Source organism: Colletotrichum costaricense (assembly GCF_030867565.1).
Source record: "Colletotrichum costaricense strain IMI 309622 chromosome Unknown Scaffold_28.1, whole genome shotgun sequence".
Lineage (NCBI taxonomy): Eukaryota > Fungi > Ascomycota > Sordariomycetes > Glomerellales > Glomerellaceae > Colletotrichum > Colletotrichum costaricense.
The window spans coordinates 340,538-362,441 of NW_026848257.1; the positions used below are offsets into that span (position 1 = coordinate 340,538).

The following is a 21,904-nucleotide window of genomic DNA, read 5'->3' on the forward strand; positions in this document are numbered from 1 at the left end:
GGAATGTTTCCTCGAGCAAGTAGAATCTAGGCTCGATAAGCTCTACCCGGTAACATACGACATGGCGTCGAACCTGACCCCATGATCTGGTTCCGTTCGAGTCCGACCCCGGATCGGCTCTGCGGGGGAGGGTTCCCCAGGTCTTGGCATTGTTCTCGAGGGACGAGGCTATTCCCCAAAACGGCAAGGGTGTCACGTAGGCGCGGGGAGAGACGGACTGACTCCGTGCCCCTCGTCTTTGGTGGGGTCGGGAGTCTAACCCGCATGGTTGCCCATCCCGACACGTCGGGAGCTGTACGAATGCTGCTTGGCGATTTGCAACTAATCCTGCCGGGGAGAAACGGACTCGGTCCGATGATAGGCATTACAGAACCCAGCCTAGCATGCGTTGTCCCTAAGTCTCCTGCATTGGCTTATACTCATAAGGAAGTCAATCTTCGCTGCTTATAAATGAGCCCCTACTCTGAACCTGGGCGAGGGTCTGTTAAACTCATTGGTTTCTTGGAGGCACGCAAAGGGATCATCTCTAACTTCAGTTTCCTTAGTGCTCACGCTCAATTCCTACCTTAAACCCATCACTTACTAGCAACATGTTTGACACTGAGAAACGAGGCCGAGACCATGATGCATCGCGCATCAATGTGCCTCAAGCACCCCAAGACGCGAAATCGTTCTCTCGAGAAAAGTTAAAACATATGACTCTCGAGGAGAAGGTGTTGCTACTGACAGGCGAAGACCTCTGGCGGACGAATCCCATCCCGAGATTGGGCATCTCCCGAATCAAGACCTCTGATGGGCCTACCGGAGTTCGCGGTGGTATCTTTGTTGATGGGGTCACTGCAGCCTCGTTGCCGTCTGGGTGAGTAACTGTAGCAGCTCCCGCCTGAATTCAGACATGACTGACAAACACGAAAGGGTGTCGCTGGCTGCTACGTGGGATAAGCAAGTGATCAACGATGTCTCACAGATCTTGATAGCGGAAGCCAAGAGCAAAGGAGTAGATGTTCTTCTAGGCCCAACAGGTAAGGTCTTGCCTACTGCAAGTGGAAGCCTCAGATCCTGGTATCAGTCTGACACCTGCATAGTATGCATCCCTCGTACTCCACTAGGCGGGCGTAACTTCGAAGCCTACAGCGAAGACCCTTTCCTGACGGGCAAACTGGCCGCCGAGTACATCAACACGATCCAAGCTGCTGGTATCGGAGCCTGCGTCAAGCACTACGCCGCAAACGACCAGGAGAATCGCCGTTTCTTCATAGACGAGAAGATCCCCGAGCGTGCTCTACGCGAAATTCACCTGCAGCCTTTTCAAATTGCAGTCCGCGATAGTAACCCGTGGTCCATCATGACAGCTTACAACAAGATCAATGCCGACTTCTGCTCAGCACATCACTACCTCATCAGGGACATTCTCCGTGGCGAATGGGGCTGGGATGGATTGGTGATGAGTGACTGGTTTGGGACGAATAGCATCGTGCCTTCGTTGACAGCAGGGTAAGCCTTGAATCAGAAGCCACCGCCTTTGGCGAATATTTGACTAACGAAGAATCAGATTGGATCTGGAGATGCCTGGACCAGTCAGGCGAAGGGGCAAACACCTTCTCGAGGCACATAGCAAAGGCCTGGTTGACACCTCTTTCATTGATGCATCTGCTGCAAGAGTCCTGGAGCTACTGCACAAGACCGGCAAAAGCCAGGTACCAGATTGGAAGGAAGAGCCGGAGCGAGCCGTTGATCTCCCCGAGCATCGGAAGATTCTGCGTCGCGCAGGTGCAGAAGGTTTGTGCCCATTCAAGAGAGATGCTCAAGTGAAGTCAACTAACGAAACATGCAGGCATTGTTCTACTGAAGAACGATAAGTCGACCTTACCCCTCACAGATATCAGTGGTAAGACCATTGCTTTCATCGGCCCCAACGCCGCCAGATCGGTGGCCACGGGAGGTGGTAGCTCCAACCTCGCGCCTCACTACCGTACCACACCTTTTGAATCTTTCAAAAGGGAGCTCTCTGAGACGTACCCGACAGCCAAGGTTGCAACTGAACCCGGAATCCTTACGCATCGATACCTACCTCTCATGGACCCTACTGTCATGCAAAACCCCGAAACCAACAGTGCTGGATTTGTTTTGTCTCTTTGGAGAAACATGAAGCACGAAGGCGACCGGTTCATGGTAGAGCACCGGCCGAGTTCGAACCTGGTTTGCTACGATGGGCTCCCCCCTGAGCTGACGACGGGAGAGCGATATTCCTACCGTGCCAGGACGATACTCACGCCAAAGACGAGTGGGGTTCATCAGCTATCCCTCTCAAGCTGTGGCCCTGGCAAGCTGATCCTCGACGGAAAGGTCATTATTGATATCGAGCGGAGGTGGTGGTCGCCCAAGTCATCTCTCTTCATGAGCTACGGCTCACCCGAGGAGCGAGTCGATGTCGCCCTCGAAGCTGGTAGATCATATGAACTTGTGCTTGAATCGCTCAGCCGCGAACCGAAGCCGTATGATTTGACATACATGGGCATGTTGGAGCGTGAGGAGGTCCAAGATGGCGGTCGCATCGGGTTCCTAGAGAACCCCGGAGACCTTGACGCAATGTTTCAAAACGCCATCGAGCTTGCCAGGACGAGTGATGTTGCCGTCATCGTTGTAGGAAAGGACCAGGACTGGGAGACGGAGACGAGCGACATGGTGTCCATGGACTTGCCTGGCCGGTCCAACGAGCTGATCTCTGCCGTGGCCAAGGCGAATCCCAACGTTATCGTGGTAAACCAAACGGGAAGCCCCATCACGATACCCTGGATTGAAGAGGTCCCGGCTGTCATTCAAGCTTGGTACCAAGGTCAAGAGCTGGGTAACAGCTTGGCGGACGTCCTCCTTGGGGCGGCGAATCCGTGCGGGAAGCTTCCAATCACATTCCCGCGCCGCATTGAGGACACGCCATCATTCGACAATTATCCCGGTGAGAACGACGTGGTTCACTATGGAGAGGGCATCTATCTTGGGTACAAGTACTACGATCACCGCAAGATCGAACCACTGTTCCCTTTCGGGGCTGGTCTCTCGTACACCACCTTTGAGTACTCCAACCTAAGACTGAGTGCCGACGTACTAGAGGAGACCGGAAGGATTGAAGTCGAAGTTGACGTGACGAACACGGGCAAGCGCGAAGGCAGAGAGATTGTGCAGTTCTACGTCGCTCCTGTGTCGAAGCCTCGGCTGGGCCGCCCGCTCAAGGAGCTTAAGGGCTGGAACAAGGTTCTCGTACGGCCCGGAGAGACAGTGACCGCTCGGACGACTCTCGACAAGGTGAGCATATCATACTGGGATGATAGCGTTCAGAAGTGGGTGGTGGAGGCCAACGCGGAGCTCAGGGTGAGTGCGGCAAGGGATTCTAGGGAGGAAGGGCTGGGCGCCAGATTCCGGTCGGCGAATGCTTTCCAGTGGGTTCATTGAGTTGAGGTCACGAACCGGGTATAGAGTAGCTGTTGGTAACTATGACACGCTGGTTGCGGTTATTTCTGTTCTGGATGATTCATACATCTCCCTTGATCAAGACAGCATGCGAAGAATCTCACAATCCTTCGCAATCGTTGGCGAAAACCGAGACGCCGCTCCGGCTGCCATTTCTCGAGCCTGGTGTGTGATTTCCCAGCCTTCCGGCAATAGGATTTTAGACAGCTCTTCATTGCGTAGGATGAACTTGATCTGAATTTCGATTCCGAAAAGACTATGAGGCACATCAGCTAGTCGGTCGTCGGTCATCAAGAGTGACTGGATGCTTACGTTCTCCAAGAGTTGATGGGGAAGAGAAGGAGCCCGAATGGCTCCTGGAGAATCCCACCATGCAATACCCCAATGATGGCAGAGGAAACCGCTACCTTGGCGCCTAACATGTCTTCGTCGGATAGAGCAGAGATTGCCGAGGCATGTAGACAGCGGTGCACGTGAGAACGGTAGAGGATCGTCTTTGCAGCGCAATAGCGTGCCTTCAGGTGTCCTCTCAACCTTTGTTGCATTGGTCTGACTGGATGCGAGGAAAGGAGCCTGACCTCTTCGACAAGCGAGAAGGTCTCGAATTGGAGCGCGACTGGGAGACACGCTTTCCACTCCTCGATTTGACGGCTCAATTCACCCAGAATAGAATGGGATGGGGGCTGAACTCTTTCTATAGTTGAATCAGCATTCGCAACAAATCTCGTGCACAACGGAGGTTCTTTGACCTTTGTTATACAGATGAAGGTGTATTCGGTTTAGGAGTCTCCTCATAGCAACAAGTGCCAAGAAGTAGAATTGCGTGTCTTTGCCCTGAGAGTCTGCGCCAGAGTCGGGCAGTAGCGGCAAGGGCACTGCACTTTCGAGACTACTCAAGCCGCTAGGCGGGAAGTCATACTCGACAAGAATTTGGCTGTGACTTGATTAGCACGCAAGACTTTGAGGGCCAAAGCCGAAAGTGTTGGTACCTTTCTTGCAGATACGCAATCCAGTACAGCTGGCAGTGGTGCGCTTCAAGTTTCGCCTGCCTGATGCCAACCTGTTAGTGAATTTCGCATCCTGGCCAACAACCTACAAATCACCGGACCTACAGCGGCAGCAAGATCATGATCAGAGAGCACGCTTTGTGAATGAAACTCCAAGAGTCATGAATTCTCAAGACTGATGAGTTGTAAAGACTGTCAAGCGCCATTAGCGTTCAAAATGCCTCCCTACAGGAGATCCAAGCTTTACTTACGCCATGAGCAAAAGACACTGGACGCTCACCCAGTCGGTTTCTTCAACATCTCGGAACATATCGCACGCAACGGTGTAGAACCCGAGACCAGCCTCGTGATCTAACATGGCATCCGTTGAGTCGGACTGGGCCCATTCTGTTTTACCAGTCTGGCAGGCAGCTACAGAGCCGAGCGAGAGGACGAGTGCCACCAAGCAGCTATCAAGATTGCGAGCAAACCCCACTCTGAGAGCTTGATTGAGATGATGGCTATAGAATCGGTCTTCGTCTAACACAAGATACTGCGGGTGGAAGTGACTGAAGTAAGAGTCGGCTAGGTCACGCAATTGCGCCAGCGACAGGTTGGACAGCCAACCATCATCTCGCGAGGAACTTTCAACGAGGCATCGTGGGGGTGCTCTACTTCTGCGCATCTTGGGTCGCTGAATCTCCGACGCGACTGGGTATCGTAGATCAAGCTCCGTCAGAGTGACCGGAGAACAAGGCCAGGAGAGAAGATGCTGTGGTGCCGTGTAGTGCTTCTCCGGGATGGCGAGTTCCTGGCGGATCTGGACCGATCCCAGCTTGGAAGGCGAGAATACGCTCATCGGACTGACTGCCTCCATCGGGTCAGGGTTCTCAACTGTCGGTTCGTGATGGTTCTGTAGCCGTGACTGCCCATCTGAAGTGATTCGAAAGTCGTGAGTACTCTCCATGAGAGCATCCAGCTTAGCTTCCATCCGCTTCAGTGTGTCATTCAACTCCGTGACAGAGAGGTTCTTGATGAAAGTCAGTCGACTGTAACTCTTCACGAGGGCAAGCATACTACATTACTTCGATGTGACGGTCTCGATATATGCACATTGCAGCCCCAACCTTCTACATCGCCCGCAAAAAGGTTTCGCTTCATCACATTTCGTCTTCCTCTCACGACATGGCGCGCAGACCTTGCGAGATTGTTAGCAACGCCCAGCCTTTTTTGACCTCAATGCTCACATTGAGCGCTTGTCGACGTGGTGCGCTGCTCGAAGGCTGATTTCGTATATTTTCAGAGTCCATTTCCGGTCGCTGCAATGTTCATAGGAAGGACGGTAAGGTAGTGCAGGCTTGGGGGGTTAGGGGTCGTTGCTGCTTAAATGCAGTCTGAGGGGTCTGCCAAGGCGCCACGGAGGGCGCTGGTCAAGCCCCTAAAAGACTGTGGACGGAACACAACGGCTCTGCCAGAAGACGTGACAATGAGGAGCCAACAAAAGCTACAATACGGTCACCAATATCCGGGGATGTATCGAAAGTCTCGATAACCGTCATAAAGATCATTCATACTTGATTAGCAGACATGTCAGTTCACTGTTCACTGTTCACTGAGCGAGCTAGGGCATCTGATGATGAAAGATGATTCAATTAGCTAAGCTGTTCCAGGACCCACCCGGCGCCGGAAGTCCCACATGCCCCGTGCCGGATTGCCGAAGCCGTCGGCGAAAACGAGATCGTAATATATGCGTTGTATCCTTATTCACATTGTTTGAATATTTACAGAGAACGGTCTTTTCGATTATGCCGGGCATCCGCTGGCGGGGAAGTTGCAGCTGCTGGTCTTGCCGCCTCCCGTGATCTTGGTGTTCTCAAAGGTGATGTCGGAGCAGCTGCCGTCACCGCAGAGAATGTAGTAGTTGTAGGCGTCGCTAGTGGCAGTTCCAGTCACATCGATGAAGTGAATGCCAGAGATCTTGACTCCGTTGGTGGGCGAGCCAGTTGGGCCACCGTTGAGGTAATCCTGCTGGACATCAATGCCGTAGGTGTCGATATCGGTGAGGGTGATGTTCTTGTACGTGACGTTGCTGACCTCGCCAGTGGTGTTGGAGTTGGACTTGATACGGCAGCCGTTGGAGCTCTTGACGACCTGGGAGTTGGAAAAGACAACGCCGTCAACGGTGTTGTTGCTCTTGCCGCCGATGGAGCCGATGCTGAGGCCGTGACCTCCGTAGCAGTAGAGGTTGTTGACAGTGATCTTGGTTCCACTGGTGACGGCGACGCAGTCGTCCTGGTTGTGTACCTTGATGTTCTCGAGAAGGACGTTGTCGCTGGAGGAGATGTCGAAACCGTCACTGTTGTGGGCGGCGGCCTTGCTGCCGCTCTTGGAGTTGGGCGCGTCACCGGCAGAGTTATCGAGGACGAGGCCGGAGACAGTGAGACCCTGGTTGCCGGTCATGGAGAAGCAGTGGACGGGCCAGTTCTTGATGTTCAGGTTGGTGATCTTGGCGTTGGTGGTCTTCTTGACGACAACGAAGTGGTTAGGCCTGATTTCACTGGTTAGCTCTAAATCTTCGTCTGCCTTAAGGAAGTAGTCACTCACTTGTCGCCACCACCGTTGGATCCAAGACCGTCCCAGTAAGCCGCACCATTGCCCTCGATCACATGTCCGGGAGCGCCAGTAACAACAATGTTGGTTCCGGAGATGATGATGGGGTCGAAGCTGCTGTCGACGGTATCGGCAAAAGTCTGAGCGCGGAGTTAGTACCCAATTTTTCGTCTAGTCGCCAGTCGGAAAAAGAAACGTACGGTTGTGCCGTCGAAGGTGACCTTGGTACCCGTCTGGAGCTTGGAGAGATCGATAGCACCGTTGGAGGGCGCAGCAATGTTAGAGAGCGTGATATCGGTGCATGTCTTGACGGCGTTCGCAATGTCGTCGTACTTGGTGACAACGCAGCCGGTCTAAAGTGGGCGAGAAACGGGTCAGTCAGATTGCCGGGTCTTGGCGCGCATCAGATGGATCGTGGATCGCATAGGGCTGACTTACTGCGTTGCTTGCGCGAGGAATGGTGTTTGTGTAACGAATGTGAGATCCGTGGTGGCCACGAGGAGACGCCGCTACCAGAACGACGTTCAGCAGAGCCGCAGCAGGGGCGAAAAACTTGGCCATCTTGGCGTGGAGAAAAGAGAACGACGGTAATAGTGAATCGAACAAGAAAGTGAGTGGTGGTGAGAATCGGAGACTGGCTGGGGAAACAAACGCCAAGTAGGGTGCCAAGGTAATGTGTTATATATCTTCCAGATCCAGTCTTGGCGACCGCAACAGAAGAAGAATATGGCCTCACTGATTGGAGGACATTTGTAGACCCTCATCCGTCCGAACGGGTGAACAACACATTTTGGGAATGACTGGCATGCCTGGCAACGCGGCTCGGTGGATATTGCAGGGCTTTGTTAGGTTGGATCCATTCGGAATCAACGGGCTCTGTCGATATGACGTGAAATGGCCAACATCATCTGTCTAGGTTTGTTTAGTGCGTCGGCCGTTGCACCGATCAGGCGCTTATTCTTGAGCAAGAAGGATTTTGTGGGGATCAAGACGTGCATCTTTCTAATGACAGCGTTTCATGTCAATCAGGAACATGACATCGACCAACAAGCGTTGTTAGAGTGCGAGTTGATATGCGGGTGAAGTTGCTATCTTCTGCCCAGTTGAGGCGCACCACCCCTTATTCTCTCCCGTCTTCACCGACTAATCTCTTTGAGTCAGGGGCGCGTCGAACCAACCGGCCTAGAGCCCGAAAGCAGGGACCCCCATCGGATTCCACGAATCTGCAATTAACCTGACACTCGCTACAGAGGTTGGAGCCGGGATGTGGGACAGGCGTTGTTGAAGCCTCAAAAGCCAGTTGAGATGTTGTAATTCATCAATAAGCGCAGTCTCAGCAAGTCATGTTTACAACGATGAGCTCTGGTCATCTAATGAAGTTTGCGCCAAAGTCGGAAGGTTTTAGACGCATGGCACTTGTGAGGTATCGGGACGTTTAACGTCCGACATCTTTGCAAGACGATTGGCCTGAATCAAGCATTTGCTTCCCAGCTGGACACGCGCACCACCTCAGCTTCGTCCCGTCATGGTCTCTGCGTTTTGGGGCAACGCTCTTTTCGTTTCGTTTCCCCGGGAAGTTTAACGATCCGTTCTTCTCGCTGGTGGACAATCGTTAAGCGAGGGACTATTTTGCCGAATGCTCAGCCGAACGATTTGCTTAAGATGCACCTGGCAATTGAATGAGGAGACTTTGGAAGGTTCCTTCCTACGACCAGACGAATTGGTCGCGAGCGAAATATCAGTCAGCAATCATCCGAAACATGTGCAAATGAGCATGAGTGTTGGAGATGAGAGCAGATGAAAAGGATGAATGACGTAAATTGATCTCAGTGACACATCTCTGCCCCGCAGGTAGAAGAATGTTGACACTCTGAGGCAGAATTGCTTCGGATTGAGGGTATAATCTGCCGGCAGAAAATTTTGACTTTAGAGTTAGGGGCACGAAGTTTGCATGAACTCTACTCTTATTGAAAACAAAGGGCATAACACAGGCCATGTGCCTATAGTGAGTGTAGTATAATTGACTTTGTCTACCCATTGCGGAGAAGCTCCTTTCGGGAAGCTTTGGCCAAACACTAGGAGCTTAGACTTTTGCTTCTTGCATCTCTCAATCTTGAGCTGCATTGGTGAGTATGAGATAAGTTAGCCATGACTCAGCAGAAAGCAGCAAGTTGGTTGTCGGCACAGTTTACAAGTCATTTGACGAAGTTGGTGTTGTGCTTTAGTCTATGATCAGTTGCTGGGTCTCTTAGACTATCCTCGTTCATCGATGCGTCTACCTATACGAATAGCAAATGTCCTGCCAATTTGCTCTTCATGCTTCATTCATGATGTTTGGTAGTTTGTGCCGCAAAGTCAAGGTTTAAAACACCCTTAGTACATCGTTCTGACCAAGTGCAAACTCAGTCAGAAAGGTTGCCTTGAGCCTCATGCTTCCAGAGACATATCTCTTGGGATACTGATGGGGCTTTCCTAACCAAAAAACTCTGAATCATTGGTGTCTACTGAACAACGATGATGAGTTACAGAGAAAGATCAAGACCTGGTTCATGTCCACAAGTGATGCCCAGCGAAGAATGCATTAGAAACCTTGTTTTTGCATCGAAGAGACATCCTTCGTGGAGGAATTGCGAATTAAAGACATTTTCCATCTGAGCAATGCTCAGCCGCTTCAATTGATCTCAATGCCAACTTTTCCTTGGTGTTTTCCTGACTGCAGATACTCGTACGCCTCCTTTAGTTGTTCCAGATTGAAGACCTTGGGATCAATGACAGGGCGCAACCTGTCTACGTCGGCCTCGATGGCTCGAGACATCTCTTCAAGCTGTAGCCGACTGCCACACCAAACTCCTCGAACCGTAACTAGGCTCAGCCACGAATCCAAAAACGTTGGCATGTCGTGCTCAGACGGGTTACCGCCAGCAAACCCCGTGGTGATGATAGTTCCGTCTAGTCTGCAGCTGACAAGACTTTGTCTCAGAGTCGTTGGTCCCGCAACTTCGACGACCAAATCCACGCCAACGCCTCCGGTCAACCTTTTGGCCTCTTTTCCCCAATCGACCGTCTCACGATAGTTGATGATATGGTCAACACCGAGCCTCTCAAGAAGTTTGGCCTTCTCGGCAGAGCTGGTGGTGGCAATGACCCTCGCTCCGACGGCTTTGGCGAATTGAATGGCAAAGATGCTTACTCCGCCCGTACCCTGCGTGAGAACCCATTGCCCGGCCGAGACTTGCCTGCCGGGTAGTCCAAAGAGGGCGTTCCAAGCAGTAACACCAGCACAAGTCAGGGCTGCGCCCTCGATGAAGCTCAAGCCTCGAGGCAGCGGGACGAGACCCTGCTCGCCGAAGACTCCGATGGTGCGAAAAGTGCCATCGAGTACGGCACCAAGTCCAGACTGTGGAAGGTCGTCGCTGAGTGGGCCTGCGATGTATCTCTGAGCTAGCGCCGTAACCACTTCATCGCCTGGTTTGAATCGGGTAACATGCTTTCCGACAGCTAGTACTGTGCCTGCGCCGTCAGACCCTGGGACAACGTCCGGTTTGACGTCCCAAGGGTATGTGCCCTCAGTAATTGTGACATCTCGGTACTATCGGCAAGCTCAGTCAACTGGAATATAAATCAAACGGGAGTGAGTACTAACGTTCAAGGTGGCGCCTTGGACTAGGAGCAGGTGTTAGTGATTATAACACGTACAAAGGGGCGATCAGGGATAACGTGTTGCACCAACTTTTGACTAGAACCTGGCTATCACCGACCTCTGGAGACTTCTCATCCGAAAATTGTAGAGAATCTGATCCATTTTCACCGACAACCTTCCATTGCCTGCTTATTTCGGGGATCGCTTGCACCATGGTATTTGGGTCTCTTCAGTGGATCGATGTAACTGCACTATCGAGAGGTGAAGATTGCACGTAAGTGCTCTTTCACCAACGCTTTCCGTTGAATATCTCTGAAATACCAACGCGTCTAACTTGACTACTGATCTAGTCAGCTCATATCCCATCGACTGTGGCATGGCGTTGGTGCATAGATACGTACTACGGATGAGGGGTAATATCAAATTACGTATCATTCCAAGATGCCCCGTCTCAGGTACTTCAATCCGGCGGACTTAGTCGAAGATTGAGAAAGAATCAGCATTGGAGAAAACTAGAGACTTGTATGCCGGCATCATGCCGCAGTCGATGGGGAAACGGCCAGATCACGGCAATTATAGTTAGCAGGTATGGCCATTACAAATGAAGTTCATACGATGAGCTAGCTACCTTACCTGATTCATAAGCGCTAAGGGCCTTGGGCGCCGCGGCTTTGGTAATTACAATCGTGACATGACCAGATAACGTTATAGTCAATTGCGTAATCTTGTAGCACGGTATTGAGAGAGTTGACTTAGTCCGAAGTACTTTATTGCGCGCTTGCTGTTTCGAAGGAGTCGTCACCATTACTTCTGTTCATAAACTACTGCAGGACTAGCTAACTGAAGCTATTGTGGATGTTGCAGTCTTTCCCTTTACAAGCGCATAGCCAAGCCCCCGGAAATTGAATGCTGCGAAAGGCCATACCGGCCTGTCTGAAGACTCCAAGTCAGGTTGCCAGTGCAGATGTATTTACAACCATCAATGTAAGTCTTGAGGTTAGCCGCTAATGTTTCATCATCGGAAAACTTAGCCATCAGGCACTCGGCGGCATGGTTGAATCCAGTGATAGCCTTGTGGATCATTTCAGTGACCATGGAGACTGCAACATCAAGACTTTCCGTTTCTCTGAAGAGCAAGGGGACAATGCTCTCGACCGTTTGCTGTGCCTTCGGGCTGAGAGTCAGCAAACACGCTACTATAAGAAGAAAAGAAAGACCACATTGAGGATGGCTTACTATCTCTTTCTTAAGAGAGAGGAGGTCATTGACGCTGGTTGTCTCCGTTAGTGCTCTGATACACACGCATTGGTATGAGTACTTAGTCAACATACGCCCATACGAGAATGTTCGCCTGGTCCCATAATGTCCTCATTTTCACCTCTCTGAGGACTTCGATCGGGACAGAGACCCCGCAGGCATAGCTAGTAAGGTCAGCGCATCCAACAACCTCCCGAAGTAGATGTATTCGAATATGCATACTCAATGAAGAACAAGCAGACGTTGACTGCGCCTGTTCCCATCCTGGTTGCAATGTATTCTCGCGTAGACGGGAGCTCAGGGCCAAGCCGACGCTGCTGTTCTGTTTCGGAGGTCTCTATGAAGAACTTGATCTCATCGAAAAGAATCTCTCGGTGATCTGATTGATGCATAATAGGTCAGAGATAGCAACGAATTGACCTGAGAGAAACCCGGTGCGATCAGAGGTTCGGCCAAAGACTCACCGTAGTCATAAGCCTCGCACACCGCATCGCCAATCACTTTGAAGAAAGCGATGATATAATTCGTCCGGACTTCATGGGAGGCCTCATTGTCGGAAAGACGAAGGCAGTGTCGCACGTATTCGAGGGTTTCTCGCCGGAAAACGTGTGCGGCTTGAAGATTGTCGTACAGATGCCCCCCCTTTTCATCGATTTCTGCTGGAGTCAGTCGAAAAGCCTGTAGCAGTCATCTCGTACACTTACGGTCATCCCGTGTGAATAGCTGAAATGTTTAGCCGGAGTTAATTGCATACAACTTGACAAGAAAGTGAACGCACCCAGAGGACTACACAACACAGGATATCTCCCCGTTCCAGGTTCACTCCAGGGTACCAAGTTGATATGAACAGTCCTACATCGATTTTTGACATTGAAATCCGGCTCTTGGGCAACTCAGTGAAGCTAAACAAAGCCTAGTCAGCTAACCATACTGCTAAAGACTGACTGGAGGCTTTATCCGGTGCCGTACCTTGCGATCCGCTCTCCAGAAAGAGTTCGAAGGCCTTCCAGGCAAGGGCTTGCGTCTTTTGGCCATTCTTTGAAGAGCAGGCTGAGATCCGGAATACGAAGATCTTTACCCCTGAGCTGTTGGATGAGGGTCTGACGGACGCCGAGGCAAGCCATCGCCGATGCTCTCGTTCATTAATACACAATGGTAGGTTCTGGAAATGAGCAACGTGAGATTGTGGTTCTTACTATTGATGAAGTGTACATATGAGGCAGCCGTTTATAAATACCTGTCCAAACACGACTAAGACGCTCATGAATATTCACTTGATTGGATTGCGGAGATCATACCTCCTGTTTTTTTTTTCTTTTCTGATGCCTCACTTATCGAATATCTCGCAGTTGAAAGAGAAAACTTGATTTGTGAATGAAGCCAAGGTGGGAAAGGCGTCATTACTGCATTTCGGGGTCATTGCCCCTAGAGCTCGGTGATTCCATGAGACAGACAGGGTACTATCCAAACTGAGAAGGCCCTCACCTGTTCACTTTTGATGCCGTCAATCTAGAAAAACCTGATGTCGATGTTTTTCTATCTTTATCGGCAGCCACCTGGCGCCATGAAGCAATCCAATTCGCTGTAAAATACACTCCTCGGACTCGAGGTTCCAACACGTATAACCTGCCTGAACCTCGAAGTACCTACATGCCAAGCCGATGAAACCTCACATGCTGTTGGCTTGTGATGCAACTCTTGCTGTGCATGTTGACTGCATAAAGGCCGTAATCAGTGTAACTCCGAGCTCCGGATTTGTTGGAGACTCATTACCCCGCGGATGGTGTCGTCGGCGTACCGGCAAGGCCTACGCTAAACTGGTGTATCCGAATCCTTGTGTTATGTTCGCCTTGGCATCGCATTTGAGGTCCTTGTACTATGGACGAAAGAGGTAAATGCTCGATTACGCTGAAGTCGTCATGGGGCAAGATCGAAGGCCGAAGCGTTGCCATTCTTGGAATTGCCCCAACCATGCTTGATTGAGTTGGGGGTAAGCACGCACACATTGTAACCTTCATTGACGTCTTGCTGGGTTCATTTGTTCCTCTTAGCCAGTCGGTACCAATCAAACAAGTCTTATTCTTGGAACTCGCTGGGCAGCACCTCGGAGTCCATAATCCCCAACATGAAATGCTGCTCATCCGGGATAGTTTGGTAGCCGTGCCGCAATGTACTGATGTTGAGCTGGCCTCTCAAGTGCAGGGGATCTGCATGAAATATGCAGCAAAACATCTAGAAGTAGCTAATCAACGGTGGAGTGGCCAAGCGGTGCGGATGGTCGGGGGTTGTCTAGAATCATGCCAGGGCGTCATGAGAGACAAGGCGGTGATAACATAGCTCGCCGCTGGCAATAGTCAGGTCGCTCGTATCTACGTCTACCTTGGTCTGATAAATATTCTAGAAAGCTGGCATCGGGCACTTCATTTTCTTTCGCTGAGGTGTCAGAAGGGAAAACCTAGGAAAATTCGATATCCCATTAGCGGCAGCATTGAAATACTTCAAAGCTGCTCTCCTTCGCCAGCCAGGCATTAAACTTGTCCTTCTACATGTAATAAGGAAAATCTATTGACCATGGGTATCTTAGTGAACGACACTACCTTCAGACTCTTCTTGGGCAACCTTGTCACGATCTTCCCAGGACTCCTTTTTCTTTATCTCATATGTGTAGGGATCTACAACATCACGCTCCATCCTCTCGCAAATTTCCCTGGTCCCAAACTGACAGCATTCACTGGCTGGTATGAGACCTACCACGAACTCTTTGGTGCACCTGGCAAGACTTTCGCCTACAAGATTCAACAGATGCACGACGACTATGGCCCTATCGTACGCATAAACCCTCACGAACTTCACGTCAGTGACCACCACTTTTTCGATGTCCTGTTCGCTGGAGGGAGCGCTCGCCGTGACAAGTACCCGCCGAGTGCCAGTGTCCAGGGCGCTCCTGGTGGCATCTTTGGGACCTTGAACCACGGTACTCATCGAATGCGCCGGTCTGCCATCTCTGGCTTCTTCTCCAAGCAGTCTGTGGTTGTCCACGAAGGACTCATCCACGAGAAGGTTGAACAACTCTGCGAAGTTTTCAAGAATTACGCCAGGGAGGGCAATCCGTTCAACATTCGTGTCCCGCTGTTGGCTTATACCACCGACTTCTACTGCGCCCTTGCGCTTGGCAAGACAGGCGACATGCACTTATTAAAAGACCAGGTAAAGGCCCAAAAGTGGAGAGCAAGTATCATCGGTCTACTTCACTTCACCCCTATTGTCAGACAGTTCCCATGGTTTCTATCATTCGCGTTTGGACTCCCAATGTGGCTCATCCGACGAGTATCGTCAGATTTGACTCTAGTGACCCAGATTTTGCTGGTAAGTCGATAAATTGTGCATCCACTAAATAAATTTGAACAAGTCTAATATTTTGTTAGGACATGGAAGGTCAAGCAAAAGAGGCCATCAAGGACTCGTCGGCATCCATCGGTATTAAAGAGGACAACGGCAGCCTATTTCAAGCGATTCTTAGATCGAACTTGCCTCAGAGCGAGAAGGGCTCCAAGCGAATGGCCCAAGAAGGCTTCACTGTCTTAACAGCTTCGGGAGATACAATCGGCAGAATTCTGACCACTGCTGTATATCACTTACTCTCAAATCCAAACCACCTTGCCAAGTTAAAGGAGGAGCTGAGAGCCGCGATGCCAGACTCCAATATGGATGTGCCGCTGAGTAAGCTCGAAAACTTGCCGTGGACCGTGAGTGCATCAACCTGATGCGAGTTATCTATCTTTGATCCAAGGTCAACTTACTAATGTCGACGTGCTGATAAGACCGCTGTCATCAAAGAGTCACTTCGGATCTCCGCGCTTATTACCATGAGAGTTGTGCTGCAAGCACCTACGGAATGTCTCACATACCGAGATTGGGTCATCACAATAAACGTAAGATCAATCATCAATTGTTCAAGTGATTTGGTTTCAAGTCGCCCTGGCAGAGTTGGTTGAATGTTTACTGACCTACCTGGTTCGGAAGACGCCAATCGGCATGACATTCGCCGATCTGATGATGGACTCGAAGGCCTTTCCAGACCCTAGAATATTTGAACCCGAGAGGTGGCTCGAGTCTCACCCTCTTTACACCCAGAGCGCGAAATGCTTCTTCCCTTTTGGGCGCGGACACCGCAATTGCATTGGACTCAAGTGCGTCAATTCCTCGCCGCAACAGCGAACTCAAGCAGGCATCTACTAACTATCATGCGCCGCCAAGTCTTGCTTGGGCAGAGATGTACGTTGCACTTGCCAAAGTTCTGCGTCGATTTGATCTGGAATTATACGATGTCATCAGAGAGAGGGACATTGACCACTACCGTGACTGCTTTCTGGGCGAGCCTCGGGATGATACGAAAGGCGTTCGGGTCAAGATTCTTCGTCTTTTGGACTAAACATGACAGGGTACCTAGTAATGATCGGCGCAAGGCGGGTGCACTTCGGGTCGAATGTGCATGGATAGCCGGGAGAGTCAAGATCAGTCGTGGTGGATGGGGTCTGTTCAGACTTTTTTGTTGCATGTCCTTCTCCATTTCAAGTGTCACTGTCTCATAAAAGGCTCAATGCTATGCCAATTAGTGTCAAAGTGTTGTCATGGTGTCTCGGGTCTCGAGCAGTCAATAGAACTGTAGCCGTCTGTTTCATCGTTATCGTTGCTTGAACTGAGTTGAAAGCACTACGGCCACTTCTTCCGTGATGTTTATCTCCCGATCAATCTTCAATCTTCAGGTGCGCCTTCGCACAGCCATTGTCTTCTGAGAGTGCAATACAGTATCCCAACTCATGATAAACACCACGAAGTCGGTCATGAAAGTAAGAAACACTGGTTTAAGCCCCCAAAGGACAGTAGGTGAACGACAGAATATTTTACGGTTCAACGCTTCCCGAGATTTCTTGTCGTCATCATAATCTCTTTCATTGGTACTCCTCGAGGCCAACGTTTGCCTCAGTGTATTCTTACTATAATATCGAAGTCTTTATTCAAGAAGCATAGGGGATTCTAGATGTATTGCCGACGACTGATTGTGTCATCCACTTCAATTGTGGGAGTAGTTATTTCGAACTTGTTAGCTGAACCCTGATGGAACCTTCCTTGACATCAAGGTCCTTAGAACTGGGGGAAATAGCAAAGAGTAGAGACCATGAAACGGCCAGCACTTCTCTCTAGAACACAAGAAAAAACTATTTCCCACTTCATTCAATCTTTCGCACAGCTTTCATGAGAAAATCCACGTCAAAATTGTCATCAATCTGGGTGTTAACCACGGTGGACTTCGGACGCATCGCATTACACCTGCCCGGCGTGGCTCGAAATCTCAAACATCCACCTTTGTCACCACCGCGACCGCTGGGGCTCCAACTGTAGTACGACTCCGCTTGATCATGGAAACAGTCCCAAGACCTATGTTCCTGTATGGTACCTTATGCGCCCTACCACTACTCGCTTGGGTTCTGACTGGTGACGCTACTCAAGTTAAGGAGATATCGGCCCTCATTCGGACCGCGAAAGTGGAAAACGTCGCACGTTACTCATTACACGGCTGTGATTATCCATGCGCCATTAGGGAGCACGGTTCATACATAAATGGATATCTCCTACAGCCTCAAACGCTCTCACAGCGGAAGAATCTTGACGACTTTGAAGGCGAAGTTCACCAAGTCAATCCAATACAAGCCATGGTGTTAAGTCACGGTGGCGAAACGGTCGAGAGCTTAATCGAAGCGAACATATACCTATGGTATGGCGATGAGGATTTGGTTGCTTACCAGTCTTGGGACTTGGAATGGTTTCTACAAGAAAGACTGAAGGACTGGATCGAGCTTTTTGCGGGAATGGAGATGGTGGGGGGTGGTGACGCTTGAAGCGTAGGCATCTTGAAAGCACTATGGCCCCGAACACAACTCCAAACTTAAAAAGCTGTACGCAGTATTTAGCTTTTGCTTCGAGGAGCATCGAGTTGATGGCTTGATCGACGGGACAATACAACGAAGACCAACCTCCAGATCTCTCATGTATTCCCGCCAATGAAAGCCAGCAACTAGATTGAACATCACTGTGAGTAAAACTTGCGTCCGTTAAAGTGTGAAAGTCCTTGCCGGAATCCGGGGGACGCCGCTCGGCACGGACAACGCAAAGCACGGGCGCGGAGCCCATAAATAGTCATAGGGTCTAGTCCGTCAGGCGCTGCACAGGAGAAGTCTAACCTTACTCGGTTCATCTCAGGTGGGCGCTGACTGAAATGTCTTACTTTTGCATTCTTCAGCAGACTTTGAAGAATTACATCGATGGATTCTTCGACTTCTTCGACTTTCCGCTCAGTGTTTGACTTCTCTGATGATGGGCTGAGAATTATATGCATGTGGTCTGATTCTTCATGGCATCTGAGCGATTTCTATGCTCTCTTGCTTCAGGCCAGGCTCCAAGAGTCCGGGGGATCTCGCAGAATGTAACCCAGGATTGGCCAGCGGCAGGTTTAAGCCTATCGAGCAAGCACTGTCGTGATCCTTGGATCATCGATATTGTCGCTTTCGGGTTAAAAACTGTGGCGCAATTGGTCCGGATCACATCGGCTATGATCTCTCCCGCACTCCCAGGTCGCAAATACCCGACCCGCTGAACTCCTGGAGCTCCTTTTTTGACCCGTCGACAGCTCGGTGAGGGCTCTTGAAGAGATCTGAGGTAACCTGTTCAGGCATAGTGGCCGTGGCTCTCACACCAAATCGCGTCCACTTTCGTCTCAGGGGTTTGTCTGATCTACGATGTCCCACCGCTAGCTCGGCTGCGGCCCCTAGTCAACTCTGCGACGCCAGGCCCTGGAGTCATTGTTTGAAGTGTTCGTCGCGACCACTCACAGGTCCGTCTTGGACGTTCGAAGGTGCCAAGGCCGAACTGCCAAGTCTTGCGAACTACCAAGTCTGGCATCCCTCCGCTAGGGCGAGACGAGTAGGACAAAGCAGGGACCTCTTCGAGCATACTGCGTACTGCAGAGGAAGGTTGTCGTTCGTCCATCAGCTGGACAATTAATTGTGTGTGTCTGCAAGCCAGCACCACCCCCGAGAGCAAAAAGTATCCGTAGGGATGCTAATGCCGCGTGAGTTGTGTGTCGCCTGTGCCAAATTTGGATTTTGGCTCAGCAGCCGCACCAGGCGGGAGGATGCTCGACAGGGTCTTCCTAAGACACTGCACTGACAAGGGATGTCAAGATGGGGTTCTCTTAGGGAAGAAAACGTGCGAACCATGCTACTTTCGAGACACCCAGACACCGTGGTTCCTCATCGTCGTTGGCTGGTCCCCCTCCCTTGGCGCGGTGACAGCTGGGACAGGCCATCGGCTAGTTCGTCTTCTCTCACTCTTGGTCTTGGTCGATCTATTCCCATTTGCGTTTCCAATCTCTATTCTTGTCACAGCAATTCTCTTCTTTCGTTGCCTCTTCTTTCCTTTACGCTAATTCTTCCTCTTTGTCCTCAATCATTGTCTGCCTCGACGGTGGAGTTTGCTTCAATTCTACTCTTCCCACCTCTTGGAAGCTCTTGGTAGCCAAGACGTGTTTTGCATTGCGTTGCGTCTGCCGTTTGAAAGGCAACCTTTCCCTCACGACCTCCCGGTGGGATCTTCAATACCATTCAACCATTGACAGCTTGCTGGATCAGCTTTACTTTTCGACTCCTTTTCGTTTCTTTCTCATCATTGTCTTTTCAAATCAGTTGGTTCCTGGTCTGTACGCTCCTTACCAACAACCGATTAGCTCTCACCAAAAGACACCCGAGACCGGCTTCCAGATCCACTCACGAGACGTCCGCCACCCTTCATCAACTCGATCAAGCGCCATTCCATCCAAATAGTTCCCATGTGGCGACGACCGCGATAGCACGCATTATCTTCCCCAACGCCAGAAATGGCGCTCCTCTCATCCGCTCTTTTGGCTCTTTCACTAGTCACTGGAGCACACGGATGGCCTCAGTTACCAACCGACGATGGCGATTTCAGAACGCTCATGACACTTCCCGTCATCCCATATACCGCCACACAACAGCACGATGTTGAAGTCGTCTCGCGCGGGCTCTCCCTTCCCGCAGACGAGGACGATGAAGTCAGTATGATGATGACGCTGCCAGTGACTTCAAAGTCAAAGAGGAAGAGACGGATACGAGCCCCTCGAAAGGTTCTACTCGATAATCTTCTGGGCGATGATTTGGAGGCTCTTCCTGCCGCCCCGGTGGTTAAGCCCCCAACAGTGCGTGGCCTGCCTGTTGATGACAGTGTCGATGTCGACAGCGCCTTTGTCACGCTGCCCGTCATCCACTCTACCAAGCGTGGTGTATTTAGTAGACAGGTCGAGGCGAAGCTTGCCAATCGTTCGGATGTGGCTTACTATGCCCAACGTGAGCAGCACCTCTATTTGTCTCGACGGATGAGTACTTGGAATACACACTAACTCCAGCATAGTCAACATTGGCACACCCCCTCAGCCAGTCTACGCTCAGCTAGACACCGGTTCATTTGAGCTATGGGTGAACCCAGAGTGCGGGGCCCTCGCCGCTTCTGACCAACGCTTCTGCGAAGCCGTCGGCTTCTATGACACAGCTCGATCTTCAACCGCTGTCTCTCTGCAGACCACCAAAACTCTCCGCTACGGTATCGGCGCAGCGAATATCACCTATGTCCGCGACAGTCTCGCCCTCGCCGGCTCTCGAACAACAATGCAGCAGGTCCAATTTGGCGTCGCTACCAGCTCTGAAGACCAGTTCGCAGGAATTCTTGGTATTGGCTACGGAAATGGCGTCAACACCCGTTATAAGAACCTCATCGACGAGCTCGCTACCCAAGGTGTCACCCGCACCAAAGCCTTTAGCCTCGGACTGGGCTCCAAAGACGAACAGGAAGGGGCAATAGTCTTTGGCGGCATTGACACCTCGAAATTCTCCGGGCCACTGGCACGCCTTCCGATTCTCCCGGCAGATCAGGCCCCTGACGGTGTTGCTCGGTACTGGGTAAACATGAACTCACTTAGTCTCACTCCGCCAAGTCGCCGCGTTCGCATGTACCAAAACAGCTCAATGCCAGTCTTTCTAGACAGTGGCGCTACTCTCACACTGCTGCCCGAAGAGCTTGCCGTGCAGGTTGCTACCGACTTTGGCTCACCTGGTCTGGACGCCAACGGGTTTTACCCTGTCTCTTGTTCTCTTGTTGATCTCAACGGGACCGTCGACTTCGACTTTGATGGGATGAAGATTAAGGTTCCTTACAAGGAGATGATTCGTGAGCTGCGCACCACCCCGCCGACATGCTACCTGGGAATTGTCCCCAACGCGGACTTCACGCTGCTGGGCGATACCTTCTTACGCTCAGCTTACGGTAAGTAGAACCTATGAAATCTTCAATAACGAGCTGCCGGACTAACTGATATCCACAGCCGTCTTCGACTTAGACACCAACGCCGCTTACTTGGCGCAGTACGTCAACTGTGGCACCAGGACAATGCCCATTAGCAGGCCAGAAGACATTGCGGCTATCCGAGGATTATGCCCTGCTCCCGCCGGTTCTATCGCTGTTCCCGCCCCGCCAGCGAGTAACGGCACGACCACCTCACCAGGAACGGGGATGGGTTCCGGCTCAGGATCTGGCTCGGGAACCGGATCGACCCTGCCCACCAGTCCTGCTCCTGAAATGTCTGGCGTTCCGGCGTCTGAGACGATCTCGTCAACTTCGACATCAGCACCAAGTACTCTCGCAATTGTCTTGGGTATCGGCTTAGCGGTCATTATGATGTGAACAGTGGACAGTCGAATGAGTTATAGTTATGTACATATGTACATGCGGAACCCCTATTATGAGCATCTTGAGCGGACATTGTGTGACTTAATGGCGTTTGGAACAGCGGAACAGTCAAACTTTGGATATAAGC

The 21,904-nt window shown here is 51.1% G+C and overlaps 7 protein-coding genes across 7 annotated transcripts; 4 read left to right on the forward strand and 3 right to left on the reverse strand.

Annotated features, from left to right (window-relative positions):
- Positions 1 to 590: 590 nt before the first annotated feature.
- Positions 591 to 3,450, forward strand: CCOS01_16245 (uncharacterized protein; the record flags this gene model as incomplete). Its single annotated transcript, XM_060464382.1, has 5 exons — positions 591 to 859; positions 916 to 1,022; positions 1,086 to 1,494; positions 1,553 to 1,779; positions 1,835 to 3,450. 5 exons carry the CDS (start codon positions 591 to 593, stop codon positions 3,448 to 3,450), a joined length of 2,628 nt encoding a protein of 875 aa, XP_060305146.1.
- Positions 3,451 to 3,546: 96 nt separating this feature from the next.
- CCOS01_16246 (uncharacterized protein) lies at positions 3,547 to 5,529 on the reverse strand (the record flags this gene model as incomplete). Its single annotated transcript, XM_060464383.1, has 6 exons — positions 3,547 to 3,724; positions 3,781 to 4,162; positions 4,218 to 4,402; positions 4,458 to 4,517; positions 4,581 to 4,667; positions 4,727 to 5,529. The coding sequence occupies 6 exons, from the start codon at positions 5,527 to 5,529 to the stop codon at positions 3,547 to 3,549; spliced, it is 1,695 nt and encodes a 564-aa protein (XP_060305147.1).
- A 728-nt stretch (positions 5,530 to 6,257) lies between these two features.
- CCOS01_16247 (glycosyl hydrolase family 28) lies at positions 6,258 to 10,918 on the reverse strand (the record flags this gene model as incomplete). The annotated part of the gene is made up of 7 exons (XM_060464384.1): positions 6,258 to 7,002; positions 7,059 to 7,204; positions 7,265 to 7,417; positions 7,503 to 7,625; positions 9,757 to 10,653; positions 10,708 to 10,727; positions 10,795 to 10,918. 7 exons carry the CDS (start codon positions 10,916 to 10,918, stop codon positions 6,258 to 6,260), a joined length of 2,208 nt encoding a protein of 735 aa, XP_060305148.1.
- A 659-nt stretch (positions 10,919 to 11,577) lies between these two features.
- CCOS01_16248 (uncharacterized protein) lies at positions 11,578 to 13,085 on the reverse strand (the record flags this gene model as incomplete). The annotated part of the gene is made up of 7 exons (XM_060464385.1): positions 11,578 to 11,871; positions 11,941 to 11,974; positions 12,036 to 12,125; positions 12,184 to 12,340; positions 12,426 to 12,639; positions 12,716 to 12,863; positions 12,931 to 13,085. The coding sequence occupies 7 exons, from the start codon at positions 13,083 to 13,085 to the stop codon at positions 11,578 to 11,580; spliced, it is 1,092 nt and encodes a 363-aa protein (XP_060305149.1).
- A 1,447-nt stretch (positions 13,086 to 14,532) lies between these two features.
- On the forward strand, positions 14,533 to 16,393 carry CCOS01_16249 (cytochrome P450; the record flags this gene model as incomplete). Its single annotated transcript, XM_060464386.1, has 5 exons — positions 14,533 to 15,327; positions 15,387 to 15,707; positions 15,783 to 15,893; positions 15,985 to 16,151; positions 16,219 to 16,393. 5 exons carry the CDS (start codon positions 14,533 to 14,535, stop codon positions 16,391 to 16,393), a joined length of 1,569 nt encoding a protein of 522 aa, XP_060305150.1.
- A 988-nt stretch (positions 16,394 to 17,381) lies between these two features.
- Positions 17,382 to 18,345, forward strand: CCOS01_16250 (uncharacterized protein; the record flags this gene model as incomplete). Its single annotated transcript, XM_060464387.1, has 2 exons — positions 17,382 to 17,850; positions 18,263 to 18,345. The coding sequence occupies 2 exons, from the start codon at positions 17,382 to 17,384 to the stop codon at positions 18,343 to 18,345; spliced, it is 552 nt and encodes a 183-aa protein (XP_060305151.1).
- Positions 18,346 to 19,894: 1,549 nt separating this feature from the next.
- CCOS01_16251 (eukaryotic aspartyl protease) lies at positions 19,895 to 21,771 on the forward strand (the record flags this gene model as incomplete). The annotated part of the gene is made up of 3 exons (XM_060464388.1): positions 19,895 to 20,381; positions 20,446 to 21,354; positions 21,413 to 21,771. 3 exons carry the CDS (start codon positions 19,895 to 19,897, stop codon positions 21,769 to 21,771), a joined length of 1,755 nt encoding a protein of 584 aa, XP_060305152.1.
- Positions 21,772 to 21,904: the final 133 nt, after the last annotated feature.